The 14,702-nt window shown below is 33.5% G+C and overlaps 1 protein-coding gene across 1 annotated transcript; it reads right to left on the bottom strand.

Annotated features, from left to right (window-relative positions):
* Positions 1 to 3,083: 3,083 nt before the first annotated feature.
* On the bottom strand, positions 3,084 to 6,543 carry LOC129899506 (protein JINGUBANG-like). The gene is made up of 2 exons (XM_055974536.1): positions 5,865 to 6,543; positions 3,084 to 4,153 (listed from the first exon to the last, which is right to left on the bottom strand). Exons 1-2 carry the CDS (start codon positions 6,501 to 6,503, stop codon positions 3,422 to 3,424), a joined length of 1,371 nt encoding a protein of 456 aa, XP_055830511.1. The 5' UTR covers positions 6,504 to 6,543; the 3' UTR covers positions 3,084 to 3,421.
* Positions 6,544 to 14,702: the final 8,159 nt, after the last annotated feature.

The following is a 14,702-nucleotide window of genomic DNA, read 5'->3' as shown; positions in this document are numbered from 1 at the left end:
GTGTTTGCGGACAAGGAATTTGACCTGAATAGTGTTTTAATTCTCAAAAATGGGAAAACCTCTATTTTCGTCATTTTTGAGTTCTTGAATTTGGTAGAGGCGATTTGGAAGTGGTATTTTCATGGAATTTCAGTGGGTAAGCCTTTTTAACTCTAAATCATCATTTCCCATTAACAAATTATTGTTTTCAATTCAAATTTGAGGATTTTGAGTTGGGGAATTGGGGTTTTTTTCAAGAACTTTGAACTTTTAGTAATTTGAGGATTGTGAATCGATTTTAATTCCTTTTTTGAAATGGTTTTCACTAATAGTTTTCAAATACCCCAATGAATGTTTTCATGTAAAAAATTCAGATTTTCTATTTGTTTTCGAAATTGGATTTTTCAGGTCTATTTCGGCTCAATTTTCAAAATTTATGACTTGTGTGTCATTAGACTCATGCTTTTATTGGGATTGCAAATTTGAATAGATTTTATTTATTAAAAACATCGGCGTAAGGGAAAAGCTCAAATTTTGGAATGGTTCGGGGTTAATTCGAGGCAAGTGAACTTCTAAACCTTTGTTTAGGCTTGTAAGATCATGTATTCTTATTTTGAATGTTGGGGAGTAATGGAAATTGATTTGGGACTATTTGGTTATTCGATTGAACTTGATAATTAAGAAATGGGGTAATTAATGACAAATTCGATGAGTTGAAATGATGTGTTCGATATGATTAGACATTTGACTTATTACGGATATTTGAATGTATTATTGTGATATGAGTTGTGACTTATTCTTTTATATCATTCTATCATTGTGATTTACATGGACATTGCCTATTTGCATTGGTTCTGAAATTTTGAGATAGAAATTGATTTGAGGATTATGCCGAAGGGAAATGATTTCGGCAATGCCAAAAAAATGGTTCAAGCAATTGATATGTGTATAGAAGGGAAATGGTTCCGCGGATACATGGTCCATGTGTGGCCCTCATGGGTTCTGGACTGCTATTCAGCGGATGTGTATCATTAGGACAGACACGCATCACTATGTGTGGCATTGCATTGCACTACATTGTATCATACATCTTTTGCCATTTGTGGACTATTTTACCCCTGATATATACTAATGACTGTTGTGATTTGATTGAGGCTTAAGTTGTACCGTTGAGGATATGTATGTACTTGTGCTGTTAGAATTGTTAGACTGGACTGATTTTCTATACAGGTGGTAGTCGAAGGGGTTTGGTTGGTATGACAAGATTCTATTAGCTTTGCTTAGTATTAGTTGTTCGTTGGGTACTGTGTAGGTGGTAATTACTCCTTTCTATCTATACTTGTGTAGGTCCCGAGCCCGGTCAGTAATTCAATTCTCGTTCCTTTCATCCGAGACTTTCAGAGGCAATTTGAGAGGTAGTTGTTGATGTCGGCGATATTTTTTGTTCCTCTTTACTTTTACTTTCTTCTATTTGAGAGACAAAGATTGAGACTTGTATTTATTTCAGTATCGTTGTATTTAGAGGCTTGTACATATGACAACCAGTCTGTGGTGAATTTTGTAGTTGATTAAAATTTCGGCTTTTGCCTTGTATTTATCTATTTTAAACTGTTTCCGCATTTTACTCTGCAAATATTGGGTTTAGGCTGATTTGTCCGATGAAAAATGAATAAGTTTCATCACACCCGAACTCGGGTCGTGACAATTATAATTGTCCACCAACTTGACTTACGTTTTAACTTATAATAGCTAGATATTTGTAAAAAATCTTCTAATATGTAGCTATTCTAGTATATGTATTATAATTTGATTAGAAGTATTTTCCTATTCCCTAATACATGAAAAAAGCATATATGCATCTTTGCACTGATTTCTTAATACATGAACTAGGGAAATTCCTGTATCACAAAAGACTTTCATTTTGTCAACACAAGATTCATTTTTCATCAATAGTTTGTTACTTTTCAGAATAATTTAAACACTAGCGGAAATGCGTATGCTTTAATTTTATTGCTTTCGAATCAACCATAGGAGAAAGCAATTATGAGATGAACAGTCATATGATCTCTACTATAATACCACCAAATTATTTACTTAAATATGGTATCTGCAAGAGGTAAGCCGCACTCATGTAGACAGAACAATTCCATGGAAAGAAACTTTTTCTTTTGCCAACTTTTGACGTAAGTTTAAAACTTTCAAGAATACTATACTTGAATTATTAGGAGAAAAAGGTTATGACCAAATTGTATGAGCAAGTTAGGAATATAGTAAACACAAAGCTTCTTCATATTTATAGGCGATCAGGAAGGATGAACAATATATGAAATATTGATATGCAGTCGTGTTCTCTCAATTCAAAATTCTCAATGTCTAAATTCTGAACCTGTCACTACGGTGCTTATATAGTCCTATGGTGTGTCTTAGCATCATATTTGGGTGCAAGCACTCTTCTACCAAATCACTTATATTCTCGGCTCTGATAATTATTGGATCCCTTATCGGTTTAAAGATACTATGTTACTCGATTTATCAGCTGCGAAAGAGACGACAATCTCACAGCAATCACCGGGATTCTGGTGCAGGGAAAGACTTACAGTTGCAGCCACAACAAACTTACCCGAGTTGAAACTAATTTATTGGCTCAAGCAGACAATTTGCTTGCCTCAATTCTATCTTGTTTTATCGCTTAGTAAGTTCTCCCATTCTATCACTGTACAGGTGTTTACTTTCTACAATCAAGAATGTCACAAGGCTGATTAAAATATGTTGAAGTGGCAGGGCATACATTTTCACTAATGTCTGTGTTGTCTTAATACTGTTTAAATGGTGCCGTTTACTCTGTTACTATGTTGAATTATTTTTAAAAGCTTTAAATTACAATAACATAACAATGAAATCCCACAAGTGGGGTTCGGGGAAGATAGAGTGTACACAGGCATTACCATTATCTCGTGGAGGTAGAGAGGTTGTTCCCAAAAGAACCTCGGCTCAAGTGCAACAATTGTTAATAAGTAAAACATAAACTCCCCGGAAAAAAATATTGGTTAATAGATTTAGTACAATGTGTTACAACTCAATCCCCCTAGTATAGAAAGGAAAAATGGTAAAAATAGGAAAAAGTATATAGAATGAATTACAAAGTCAATGATAGTAAATTTAGATATTACAATACAAATTAAAAGGAAGATTAACTATAAAAAGAGTATCAGAATATTTATTTACTTGCTAGTTGCTATGTTGCTGGATCTCAATCTGTGTGGACAGGGTATAAAGAATTCATTGGCCACTTCTACTCTGATCTTTAAAGTTGAAAACAGGGCAAATCTGTACCTATATATTATCACAAACAATTGGACAGTCGATGATTTATTTAAAATCTTGGATCCGTCTGTGGTTAGAAACAACACATCTTGCAAGAACAATAAAAGGGTGTCCAGATTTAAGCGATCTCAAAATATTCGCAAGCATTCTGTGAAGAACTTTTGCCCTTATCGCTAATGCTGGTGCGTCTCACACGCCACATCTTGAGTACTCCATCAAGACTTCCTGTGCAAATGGTGCAACCATCTTCACTCTCCTCGTTCACTGGTCTAGGGAACACGGCAACACACCTAATAGGCCCTCTATGGCCTTGCAAAATGGCCACACAAACATGTTGACAATCTTGTTGCTCCCTTAACCACACCCTACATGTTGAATCAGCTGATCCACTGACCAAATAATTAGCCATACTAGCCAAGCACATAACAGCATGTGTATGTCCAAGAAGTGCACCCCCATATTGCAATTGCCCTGAAAACCAACCTTTTAGCCAATAATGAATGTAACCATCACTACACCCTCCATAAAGCACCCCACCATCAGTTGTTAAGGCTAATGTCTTTACTGGTGAACATTTTGCTGGTAAGGTAACAGTGAGGGAATGTGGCCTATCTCCACTACAGAAATTACGACGCCATACTCTGACCGTGGCATCATCAGAAGCAGTATAAAGAACACCATCATCACCAACAACAATGGCGTTTATCGGATCATTATGAGCTTGGATTGTTTCTATGCATTTGAGGTCCGAAATTCGCCATACTTTTACTGTTTTGTCAAGGGAAGCTGAATAGAGGATGTCATCTGATATGTTAATTGCTAGTGATGATATTGGTCCCATATGCTTCATCTGTCATAATTCATTAAAATGCATTAATTTTTCTAGCTACACAGTAAAGTGAAAAGAAGATTATGAACTATTTTGGTTAGACCAGAAACTCAAGGCTTCAAGTATGCATTAAATTAGATGTCTGAAGTGCTTTAATCAGAAAGCTGTAGTTGCATATGTAATAATAAATATGCAACCAGAACTTCCCAAGTCCATGTTTGGTTTGTTGCAATTAATACAGTTCCAGAAAATGCCCAAAGCAATAGTGACTTCACCTTCTTCTTTTTCCAGTCCAAACTCGAACCAAATACAGATATTACTGAAAAGATAACTGCCTACTGAGATAAAGTTTTGAAAAACATAGTTCAACTTGTTTCCAAAAGGCTTAATACATAATCAGCAACTTCTTTCCAAAAGGCTTAATACATAGTCAGCCTCTTAAATTTAATCGGATATACCATTTGGACACTTTAATTAAGCCTTATTCTGATTAAATACCTCAACTTTTAATAAAGTGTTCTAATTAGACACTTTTGATGCAAATTCCGGAAAAAGAATTTGTCCGTTGTTTATTCGTTTATTAGATAATTAAGTTAACTACATAAAATATGTCATCTCTTTTAGTTAAATGAATCAACCTCAAGTAGAAAACGTCTGGGGTTTTACGGCATATTGAGTCGAATGTGTATAATTAAAAGACATGATACATTTTGTGTGGTTAACTTAGTTATCTAATACACTAATGAGAACACATATTTGGGTATCCTTTAACTTGATTTCAACAGCATTTATGCCATGTAGAGTGCATGTTATTCCATGTAGGACGCGTGTGTCTACTTGTTCAAATTTATACAAACTTAAATGTCTATTTTTACATATCCAAAATTGAAGAACATAAATATCAAATAAGCTCAAATTTAAAAACATATTTATGTATTATGTCAAATAAAATCATACCAAAAATTGATTAAAAAAGAAAGTTGGCATGCATATCAAAATTGCGCCACAGCTAGCATGTTACTCTAGAAGAGTATTACAGTGAGAGAAGCAGTATGCCATCTTACATGACTGTACCTCCCAGCTCCTACCATTAATGTATGCATTAACTTTTATCTACCAAATTAAAAACGCATAATACATAAACATGATTTTTAATTAGACGTTATTTGACACTTATGTTTTTTAATTTTGGATCTGTACAAATAGACACTTATACGTATATAGAGTTGAACAAATAGATACACATGTCCTACTTGACGTCCTACGTGACAATTTACGTCCTAAGCAACATCCTACATTGCATCACACTTATATTATACCATGTAAAATGTGTGTATCTACTTATTCAATTTTACATAAATTTAAATGTCTACTTGTGCACACCAAATTTAAAAAACATAAATGTCAGTTGAAACCAATTAGAAAAAACACAATTTATTTATTATACCAATTGAAAATCATCTTACTCATAAAAGATGAATAAATATAGTAATGTACTAAGTTCGGTTCGTATTATCTTTTCCTTTAAGATTTTTGCACACTTTTTTCAAAAATATCAAATATAGCAAATTATCCTTTTATCTCTCGGTTAAATGTCTCACTTAATAAACACTACTCCACCTCTTAGAGCAATAAGAATAGCTTCGAATTTTTTTCCTCTAAAATAATCAAATATTTTGGAACAAACTGAGTCTCTTAATTAAATGATGAATAATTGAGATAGGAAAATTACCATTTTATCTCTTCCGGAGATATAGCTCCGGACATAACTCCCAACCTTCGGAATAATTGCAACTCGTACATGCTTGATTACACCTTCCCAAGTCCTACGCCACACTCGAATCTTAGAATCAGCATAGGCTGCATAAATCATATCATTGGACACTTGCAACGAAATCACCATGGACGATGCCCTCGTCTTAAGATGATCACATTCAGTAAACTCTGGCAACTTCCACACGCGTATTACATTCGCTTGAGATCCCGTGTACACAAGACCGTTGGATACAGCGACGGACAAGATCTGTCCGTCCTTTTTAAGCACGGAGGAAATGCACCTATAAGTCGTTTGATGAAATTCGGGGTGATCATCGTCTACTGACTTTGTTGACGGGTTGTTAAGTGTGAATGAAAGGCGAGGAGATGAAGGCTGGGAATTGTAGTGGGGAGGGCATGTATTGGAAGGGAGGACTGAAGTGCTTAAGCGAGGTGGGCTATAGGAAAGTTCTTTGGAGAAATTTGAAGGTTCTTTAGTTGAGATGCTTCGCAAGAAGCTGGAGTTGTGATAATTATTATTATTAGGTCTTATGGCGAAAGATGGAGCAGAAGAAGATAGTGAATTAGGAGGCTCAAGGTCTATTGCTGAATCCATTGGTCTCTCTAGCTAGCTACTTCTAAAGAGGAAGAAACATGCTATAATGAAGAGTTGAAAATGATTTAATGTAGTGTTTTTAATGACTTTTAATGTTCTCAACTATCAACTACCCCACAAAAACAATGAGAAAACAATTGTACAAGAGTTTGTGGACATAAATTATTTTTTATGCTATTAGATTGTTTTAAAATATTACAAGTAAATCTTTTTAACATTTTAAATGTTTAACATTTCTTATGCATGATAAATAAATCTCTTGTATTGAAATTTGGCCCATATATATAGTGTAATTTTTTCGATGAAGATGATTCAGATGAACCCCGGACCTTCATGTAGATCCACCCGTCTGTGGCACGACACATACAACATACCTAGCTGCTCTAGTTACACTAGCATCGACCTGCTCTTTGAGTGCCTCAATCTTTACCTTCATGGCATCTTTAGCGCTCAACGCCTCCATGAGCCTACACTCCAAGGAAGTACTGCTGCCTTATCTCTACCTCAGCCTATGTATATCCCTCCAAATCATTTCAGATGCTCTCAATCTCCTCGAGAGTATGTCCCTCAGAAACACTTAGGGTATCCTCCAGCTCCCCCAAGTGTTAGCCACTGCAAAAAAAAACCCCAAATTGCCTGCACATTTTACTAACCTAAATTGTTTAGTATTTTAGCAACAGATTACCAACAAATTTCTTATTGAATTATATTTTAAAATTTGACAACGAAATTCTAACAGATTACCTACCAAAATATTACTAAGTATTTTAGTGGTAAATATGACAGGACAAAATGACGCTAAATTTAGCAACTTTTTATCAATAGATTACCAATTGAAATATTACTAGCTAACACAAACCTTTTATTGGTGCTATCACCATATATATCGGTTGCTAAATATGACAAATTTATTTTTACAAAATTTATTAACAGATTGCCAATGAGTAACCAACCAACCATTTACCAACAAGATTGTGTTGCTAATTTTATCAACCAAATAGAAATGTGTTGGTCTATTAGTAACGAAATGTAATTTGTTGGTAAACTTGCCAACAAATACCCAATCAGTTGTATCTTTTTGCCGATGGATAAAGATTATAGTTTGTAAATTACTACCATAATTAAAATAGTTGGTAACATACGAACTGATTATTAATCTATTGGTAAAATTTACCAACATATTCATTTTTAGTTGGTAATGTTACATACGAATGTTGAGTCGGTTAGTAACTATATATTACCAATTGAGAAAATATTTATTGGCAAATTACTAAATTTCCAACTGATATTAGAACAGTTGGTAAATTTGCCAACTGAGAGGTTAAATTGGTTGGTAAATCATCACCTGCTGTTGAAATAATAGGTAAATTTTAACGATGAATACTGAATCAATTTTCATCGAATTTAACTTTTAGTGATATCTTTAATGATATATGTCAATGGTTATTTTGTAAATAATCTAAAATATAGTAGCATATTTATGTTTACTTACCTACACATTTGTTCAGTATTACATTCACGAATAATATTACTAATTTTGTCAACCCAAATGATTATCATGATTTTTTCTTAATTCTTTTTTGAAAGAAAAAAATACTATAGAAAAACTAATCAATTATTCTCAACATGTTAATATTGATACTAACAATACATAAATATTGAAATTTATTGTTCAAAACAACTATTCAGATCTAGAGTCCTATAACTCCTCATATATAAGGCTTGTTTGAAAATCTATGATAGTCCTTGATGATTAGTCGGTTGTTATTCAAACTGAATCATTTCATTTTTTGGTTTTCTAAGTGTTTCAAAGTCTCATAAATTGAGTTAATCAAATTCATTTTTTTCGACCTATTTTATGGTATCCATTTCACCCAAATTGCTCAAATTTTGTATACTTTCTCTTTTATTCTTATAAAAGAGAACCAACTTTTTTCCAGTTGTTCCCCCCTTCCCCCCAGAGCTCATTTGAATTTTGAATTATATTCCTGATCCTTTATTTACAATTATCTAATAACTCACTTAATTAAAGTAGATTTTATTTTCATTCTTTTTTAAAATTTTACCGCCTTTCCAGATTAAAACATGAATTACTCATTTTATTTGGTTCTCATGCTTAATTACTTGTAAGTTCTCATATAATTTTTATGAATGTAATATGGTCTATCTTTTCTTATTTGTTCATATTATAAAAATATAACAAAATTAGTTTAAGATCAATATATTGCTAAGGTAAAACTATTTAGAGAATTTCTCTTTGAACCACTCTCTACCGAGCGAGATGTCCTCAAGAGACGTCTCGTGAGACGTCCTCGGGCATGACCTCCACATCATCTTCGCTCGCCATAGTGGCAAATGGTTCTTGGGATGTAAGTCCTTCGTTTGACTCAACCAGCATTTCTCTTTTTGTTTTGACCTTTTTTGCTAGTGGCATACTGGGGACGTTGGCCTGGGAATGTTGATTTTTTTTGTCGTTTGTCATTTTCTTAATTGCAGTAACCTTACTCTGATACCACGTTGCTGCGTTCTTAGTTTTCAACTAAGTACGTGCAATACTTGACTACTCATTCACGTTCTTGCATTACTTGCTCACGATTTTGTTATGCCAAGTCAGTCGATGATAGTAGGAATAGATAAGTAGAATGATAGAAAGAACATAAGAAAATTGCAAGAAAGAATTGTATTGTAGAAAATTTAATTGATTTTTGCTTGATGATTTTATAAAGGGAGAAGGGTAAAAATTACCCCTCAAATTTCATTTAATAGCTAGCTTTATCCTCCATTATACTATGCGACCATTTATATCCCCGTCGTCTACAAATTTATCACACCTACCCCTCTTTTGATGGAAAGCGTCAAATCAATTAAATCACTCGATTTTTTTTATAAAATAACCTACCATCCTAATGTAACTCAAACTCGATCCAACTAACTTAACCTAAGAAAGTATACTCATCTCTCTTCTCCCCTTTCCCCATTTTCTCCCTCTGTTTCTGTTTCTCTCACTATAGACTTCGGAAAGTACTATTTGAAACTTATCTTCGAGCCAAAGTTTTATTATTAATTTGAGAAATCTAAATGAATTCAAAAGTCAATGTTCATCCAAAGTAGGAGGAGGAAGAGATGCGAGAATAAGCCACTTGACAAGCAACCAGTTCAAATAATCGAGCTCCAAGTGTAAATCAATTAGTGCACTTCACGATTTTTCCACTCTCTGTTCCTGCCTATTTCATACTACTTGATTAATTAGTAAAATTGAAACCTCTATAAAAGGAGCAAGAGTTGTTATGACATAATACCTGGAAATTCTTAAGAGAAACAGTAGAGATGTATGTGTGAAAAAATGGTTAGATGCATTTATCGTGTCCAAAAATTTTACTCGCTTAGTATATCTTAATATGTTGTATCTAGTGATTTTTCGTTTGGGTTCATTTTTTATGTACTAACAATGTAAAAGACCATTATATAATTAGGTTATTTAAAAGGTAATTGTAAATAATTTTATTTGGTTACATAAATGGTAAATTTCTTTTGTTTTAATTTTTGTGACGTAGTTTGACTTGAGATGAAGTTTAAAAAATTAAAATTTTCTAAAACTTGTGTTATTAATTACTATATCCGTTTCAAAATAAGTGATGTTTTTAATTTAGGCGCACCCCGTATTAAGAAGACTATTCATTACTAGAAAGTAAAATGTACTTTTTTTAATCTACTCTTAATAAATACCTCGGAAAAAAATGTAATTCTTTAGTTATTTCTTGTTTATGTAAAAGTTCTATCTTTATTTAAGAAAGCATAAAATTGGAAGAATATCATTAATGTCTTCTTGAACACCATTGTTGATTAGAAAACTAGCTAATTAATTCCAATATTTAATTATGATAATTTACATAAATTTCATAGTTTTAATTAAGAGTTAAATTACATTATTTCCCTACTCTTTTTCAAATTACAAAAATCTCTTAAAATTTATGAATTTCGGATACATCACTGGATTTTCAGTTACATCAGCAGACATCCGAATACATAAGGGAGGGATGTATCCGAGAGGGGAGGGATGTATCAGAAAGGGGATATAAATGTATTAGAGAAGGAATAGAACATCCAGATATATAGAAGAGGGATGTATTCGAGAAGGGGGGAATGTATCAGATAGAGGAGGGATGTATCCGAGAGAAGGATATGGATGTATCAGCGAGAAGAGAGTGATGTATCTGAGACACAATTTTTGATTTTTTTTTATTAATAGTAAAAAAATTTAAAAATTATGATAAAATAAGATATGTATTTGAATTATTTTTCCATTTAAGTACCAATGATGACCAAATCTATAATGCCATTGGTCTAAAGATATGAATGAAAGTGTGTGTCGAGAAATGCACTGAAACGTGTTTTCATTTTCCTTGATAACGAGCCCATCAATTGGTTCAGCTCCTACACTTCCCTTTGATGCCACCTTTGTTTTACCGGCAGAATAAAAGTGACGACTAAATAATTCAACATTTCTTCCTGATGGATCATTTTTCCGTATAACCTAAACAAAATATTGTCACAATATTGTATTTGTTGGTCACAATTAAGTTGTTAGAGGAAATGATATTACTTTTATAATCAAGATTAAGAGCTTGTTTCGGCTGATTTAGTTTATGTGTTTTTAAGTTAAAATAATTTAAATGCATTTTGTAGCGTTTTGGTAAAATAAGAAAGTATTTTTAGACTGTTCTTAAGCAAAAGAAATAAGTCATAAGTTCAAATTTCAAGTTTTATGCTTCTAAGACATAAAATATAAGCACATTTAAATCGTCTCTAAGTTAATCTTGCATCCCAAAAAAGAAGAAGGACAAAATGATCTTTTGTGGTCACCTACTGTTATCTTAAGCTAACTCTGAAGTTTTGATGATTTAACAATCTGATCCAAGAGAGATTGAGAGTTCCGTTGCATGAAAATGACAGCTGTAAAATGTACCATGCAACCACTACCACTACTGCAATGGTTGGTGCACGTTTGTTTGTAGAGCAGCAGACTTTTAGCCAATAGCATTGCTCCAAGGGTTTTGTGTCTAACTTATATAGTCTTTTCTCCAATGACACAACCTAGTTTTTTTATTCTAGAAGAATTACACAGAAAAAGTCATTCTCTCAAGAAATATTCTTTCGAATAACAACATGGGAACTCATAGAGTTATCTTTGCTCTTAGCTGTTATTTAGGTTTATATTTCTTTGCTTATCATCTGTAGATCTATTCCTAAGTTATAAAGGAACTAGATCATTCTTGAGTTTTCTGAGTTGTAGCTAGAGCTAGATATTTTGAGTTCTTGAATTCTAGATCGACTAGTGTTAGTTGATTTAGTGGGCAATAGAGTTGTTGCTTTGATTTAAGTAACATAATTGTTACAGTAATGGGGAAAGGGATTAAGAGTTTAATTCCTAGATTACTACGTTTGTAATCTGAATTATTGCTCCTTTGATGATAATGGAATTGGGTTGAAATCTTGTGAGATGGGTCGTAATTTTCTCCTCCATTGAGTAAGGGAGTTTCCACGTTACTCTTTGTGTTCGTTTCTTCAAGTCTTTTACATTCCGTACCGTTCTTACTGAGTTGAGGGACCTGGCCCGTTTATTTGTGTAAGTTATTAATTGATATCAGAACAGAAACTCTCTATAAGGTTAACACTTAGAGAGGATCCCATTTGCGAAATGTCTACTCCACCTAACCTACAAGAGGGTGAATCAACAACTAGACCACCTCATTTTAATGGCCAGTTCTATGGTTGGCGGAAGACTCAAATGTATGGTTATATTATAACTGAAGACAGTGAACCATGGGACATTGTTCAAGATGGTCCTTATGTTCCTATAAATGAGGTAAAAAAAGGAGAAGTAACTCGACTTGTTCCTAAATTTCACAGGGAATAAAATAAAGTTGATAGGAAGAAGGTCGAAAAGAACTATAGGACAAAGAAGTTACTGGTCTGTGGTATAGGAGCAGATGAGTACAACAGAATCTCAGCTTGTGGGACTACCAACGAGATTTGGGATTGCTTAAGAACAACTCATGAAAGAACTACTCAAGTTGAAGAGTCTAAAGTGGGCATGCTTACCACTCAATATGAAAAATTCTCTATGAATGAGGCTTAAACCATTCAAGAAATGTATAAGAGGCTTAACTCCATCACAAATGAGATTTGTTTCTTGGGAGAACCCATTTATCCAAGCAAGCAGTTTAGAAAGATATTTAGAATACTTTCCAAGTCTTGGGAGAGTAAAGTAGATGCCATTAGTGAAGCAAGGGACCTGAAGACCTTACAATGGATGAGCTGATTGGGAATATTCAAACCCATGAGCTAAACAAGCAATATGATGACTCAAAGAAGAAAGCAAATAAAGAAAAACTTCTGGCTCTTAAAGTATCTCAAATTGATATATGTGAAGAAGATGATAAGATGGCTTACTTAACTCGCAGATTTCAAAAAATTGTGAGAAAATAGGGTGGATTTATAAAGAAGGGAAACTCAAGTAAGTCAACTAATGCTACTAACTTATGTCACAAGTGTGGCAAATTAGGGCATTTCATCAGAGATTTCCTTATCTACAAGTTAGAGTACAAAAACTATATCAAATCTAGAGGTGACAAAGACAAGCGAAAGGACCAGGTTTCAGATAAGTCAAGAAGAAAAACAGTTGCTGATCATGTAATAAAAAAGGCTCTTGCTGTTTGGAAAAATTCTTCAAGGGATTCAGAAGGATCTGAACATACATAAGATGCTTCTATGCTTGCTTTAAAAGATGACGAAAATGTCTTTGACATTATATTTTCCTTCATGTCCAAGTCTGAAGATGTTGATGCTGATAAAGAGGTAACACTTTTTGATTTTAAACACATCTAAATGCTTACTCCACTAAAAATTGAGAGGTCTAGTTGTTGTGTTGATTGACTCAATCAGTGAATTGACCACTGAAAAAGAACTTTTTGAACAACAACCTAAATTTTTTTCAAGATAAAAAAATTATTTTAGTTGCTCAAATTTCTGAAATGGAGGAACAAATGGTAGTTTTAGAAGCTGAAAATCTAGAACTCAAGGAGAAATTAAAGAGGGAGCATAAGAGTAGTGCAAATGGAAAAGGCGAGGCTAGCAGTCTATTGCTCTTTCTCCGTGCAAGCCATAATATCAGGCTAAATCCCGCTATGATGGAGCCTCTATAACAGGATGGAAGCCGCAATAACGGACTAGTCACGGGTTTTATCAGAAAAAAAGTACAAAAAATGTTATTATTTTTATAACTTCATTTTTGGAGAGCTAGTGGAAATTTAGGGTTGTTTCTTTTCATTTTTCTATCAAATCCTTCGGTAAAGGTACGTTAATCATTTCTCTAACTTGTAATTCGATTCTTATACCTTTGAATCTATGAGAATCCTCTTAGTGAAAGGTTTTGGCTAGAAATTAATGATGGAAAAATCTCTAGTTGAGCGAGATGATCATGAAATTGGCCTAGGGATAAGATTTTGATATAATTCGGGTATGCTAGGTCATTGTTCATTAATTATTTGTATTCCTTGTTTGTTTTAGACCAAGAACGAGCCAATGTATTGGAAAAGAAGAAAGCTCCAGTTCTTTAGAGTTTTCAAGGCTTGTTTCGAGGTAGGTGATGGTTGTGTTTTTCCTATTTATGTTATATGTGCATGTTAATTACTTCATTAGTATTGCATGCATGATATATATATGACTAGTTCAAAGGAAAAAACATGAGTTAAAATGATATTTTGTGATCAATTTGCATGCAATAAATGTATTACTTGGTTGTACAAGTGTGTGTGTTATTCATTGTGATTGTGATATGTGACTTCATGTTGGATTGGACACCACACTGATACATTTGGATCGGATACCACGCTGGTTTATTTAGATCGGGTACCACGCCGGTACATTTAGAATGGGTACTACACTGGTATACTGACTATTGGAATGGGTATAAAGCCGGTACACTAACAGTTTGGGTAGGGTTGCATGATAGAGCCATTGCTTGGATGTTGCATTGTGATTGATTATGTTCATTTGTATAATGATTCAAATGCAAGGACTAGGAGTCTGGTGTTATATCAACTATGATGTGATTGTGTATTATCTGTTTTACTAAGTTGTGGTTTCTTGTTCATAGATCATTTACTGGAAATGGTCGTGTGATCCTACCAGTACACC

This window comes from Solanum dulcamara, chromosome 1 (genome assembly GCF_947179165.1).
Source record: "Solanum dulcamara chromosome 1, daSolDulc1.2, whole genome shotgun sequence".
NCBI classification, from domain to species: domain Eukaryota; kingdom Viridiplantae; phylum Streptophyta; class Magnoliopsida; order Solanales; family Solanaceae; genus Solanum; species Solanum dulcamara.
The sequence above is the reverse complement of the archived record's forward strand: the minus strand, read 5'-3'. Positions and strand labels throughout refer to the sequence as shown.

What these genes read in the sequence shown, in the direction of transcription:
- LOC129899506 (XM_055974536.1), bottom strand. Translation starts at nt 6,503, where the DNA reads ATGGATTCAGCAATAGACCTTGAGCCTCCTAATTCACTATCTTCTTCT. An exon ending in TCTCCGGAAGAGATAAAATG is followed by an intron (nt 4,154 to 5,864) that starts GTAATTTTCCTA and finishes GAATTATGACAG; the next exon opens with ATGAAGCATATGGGACCAAT.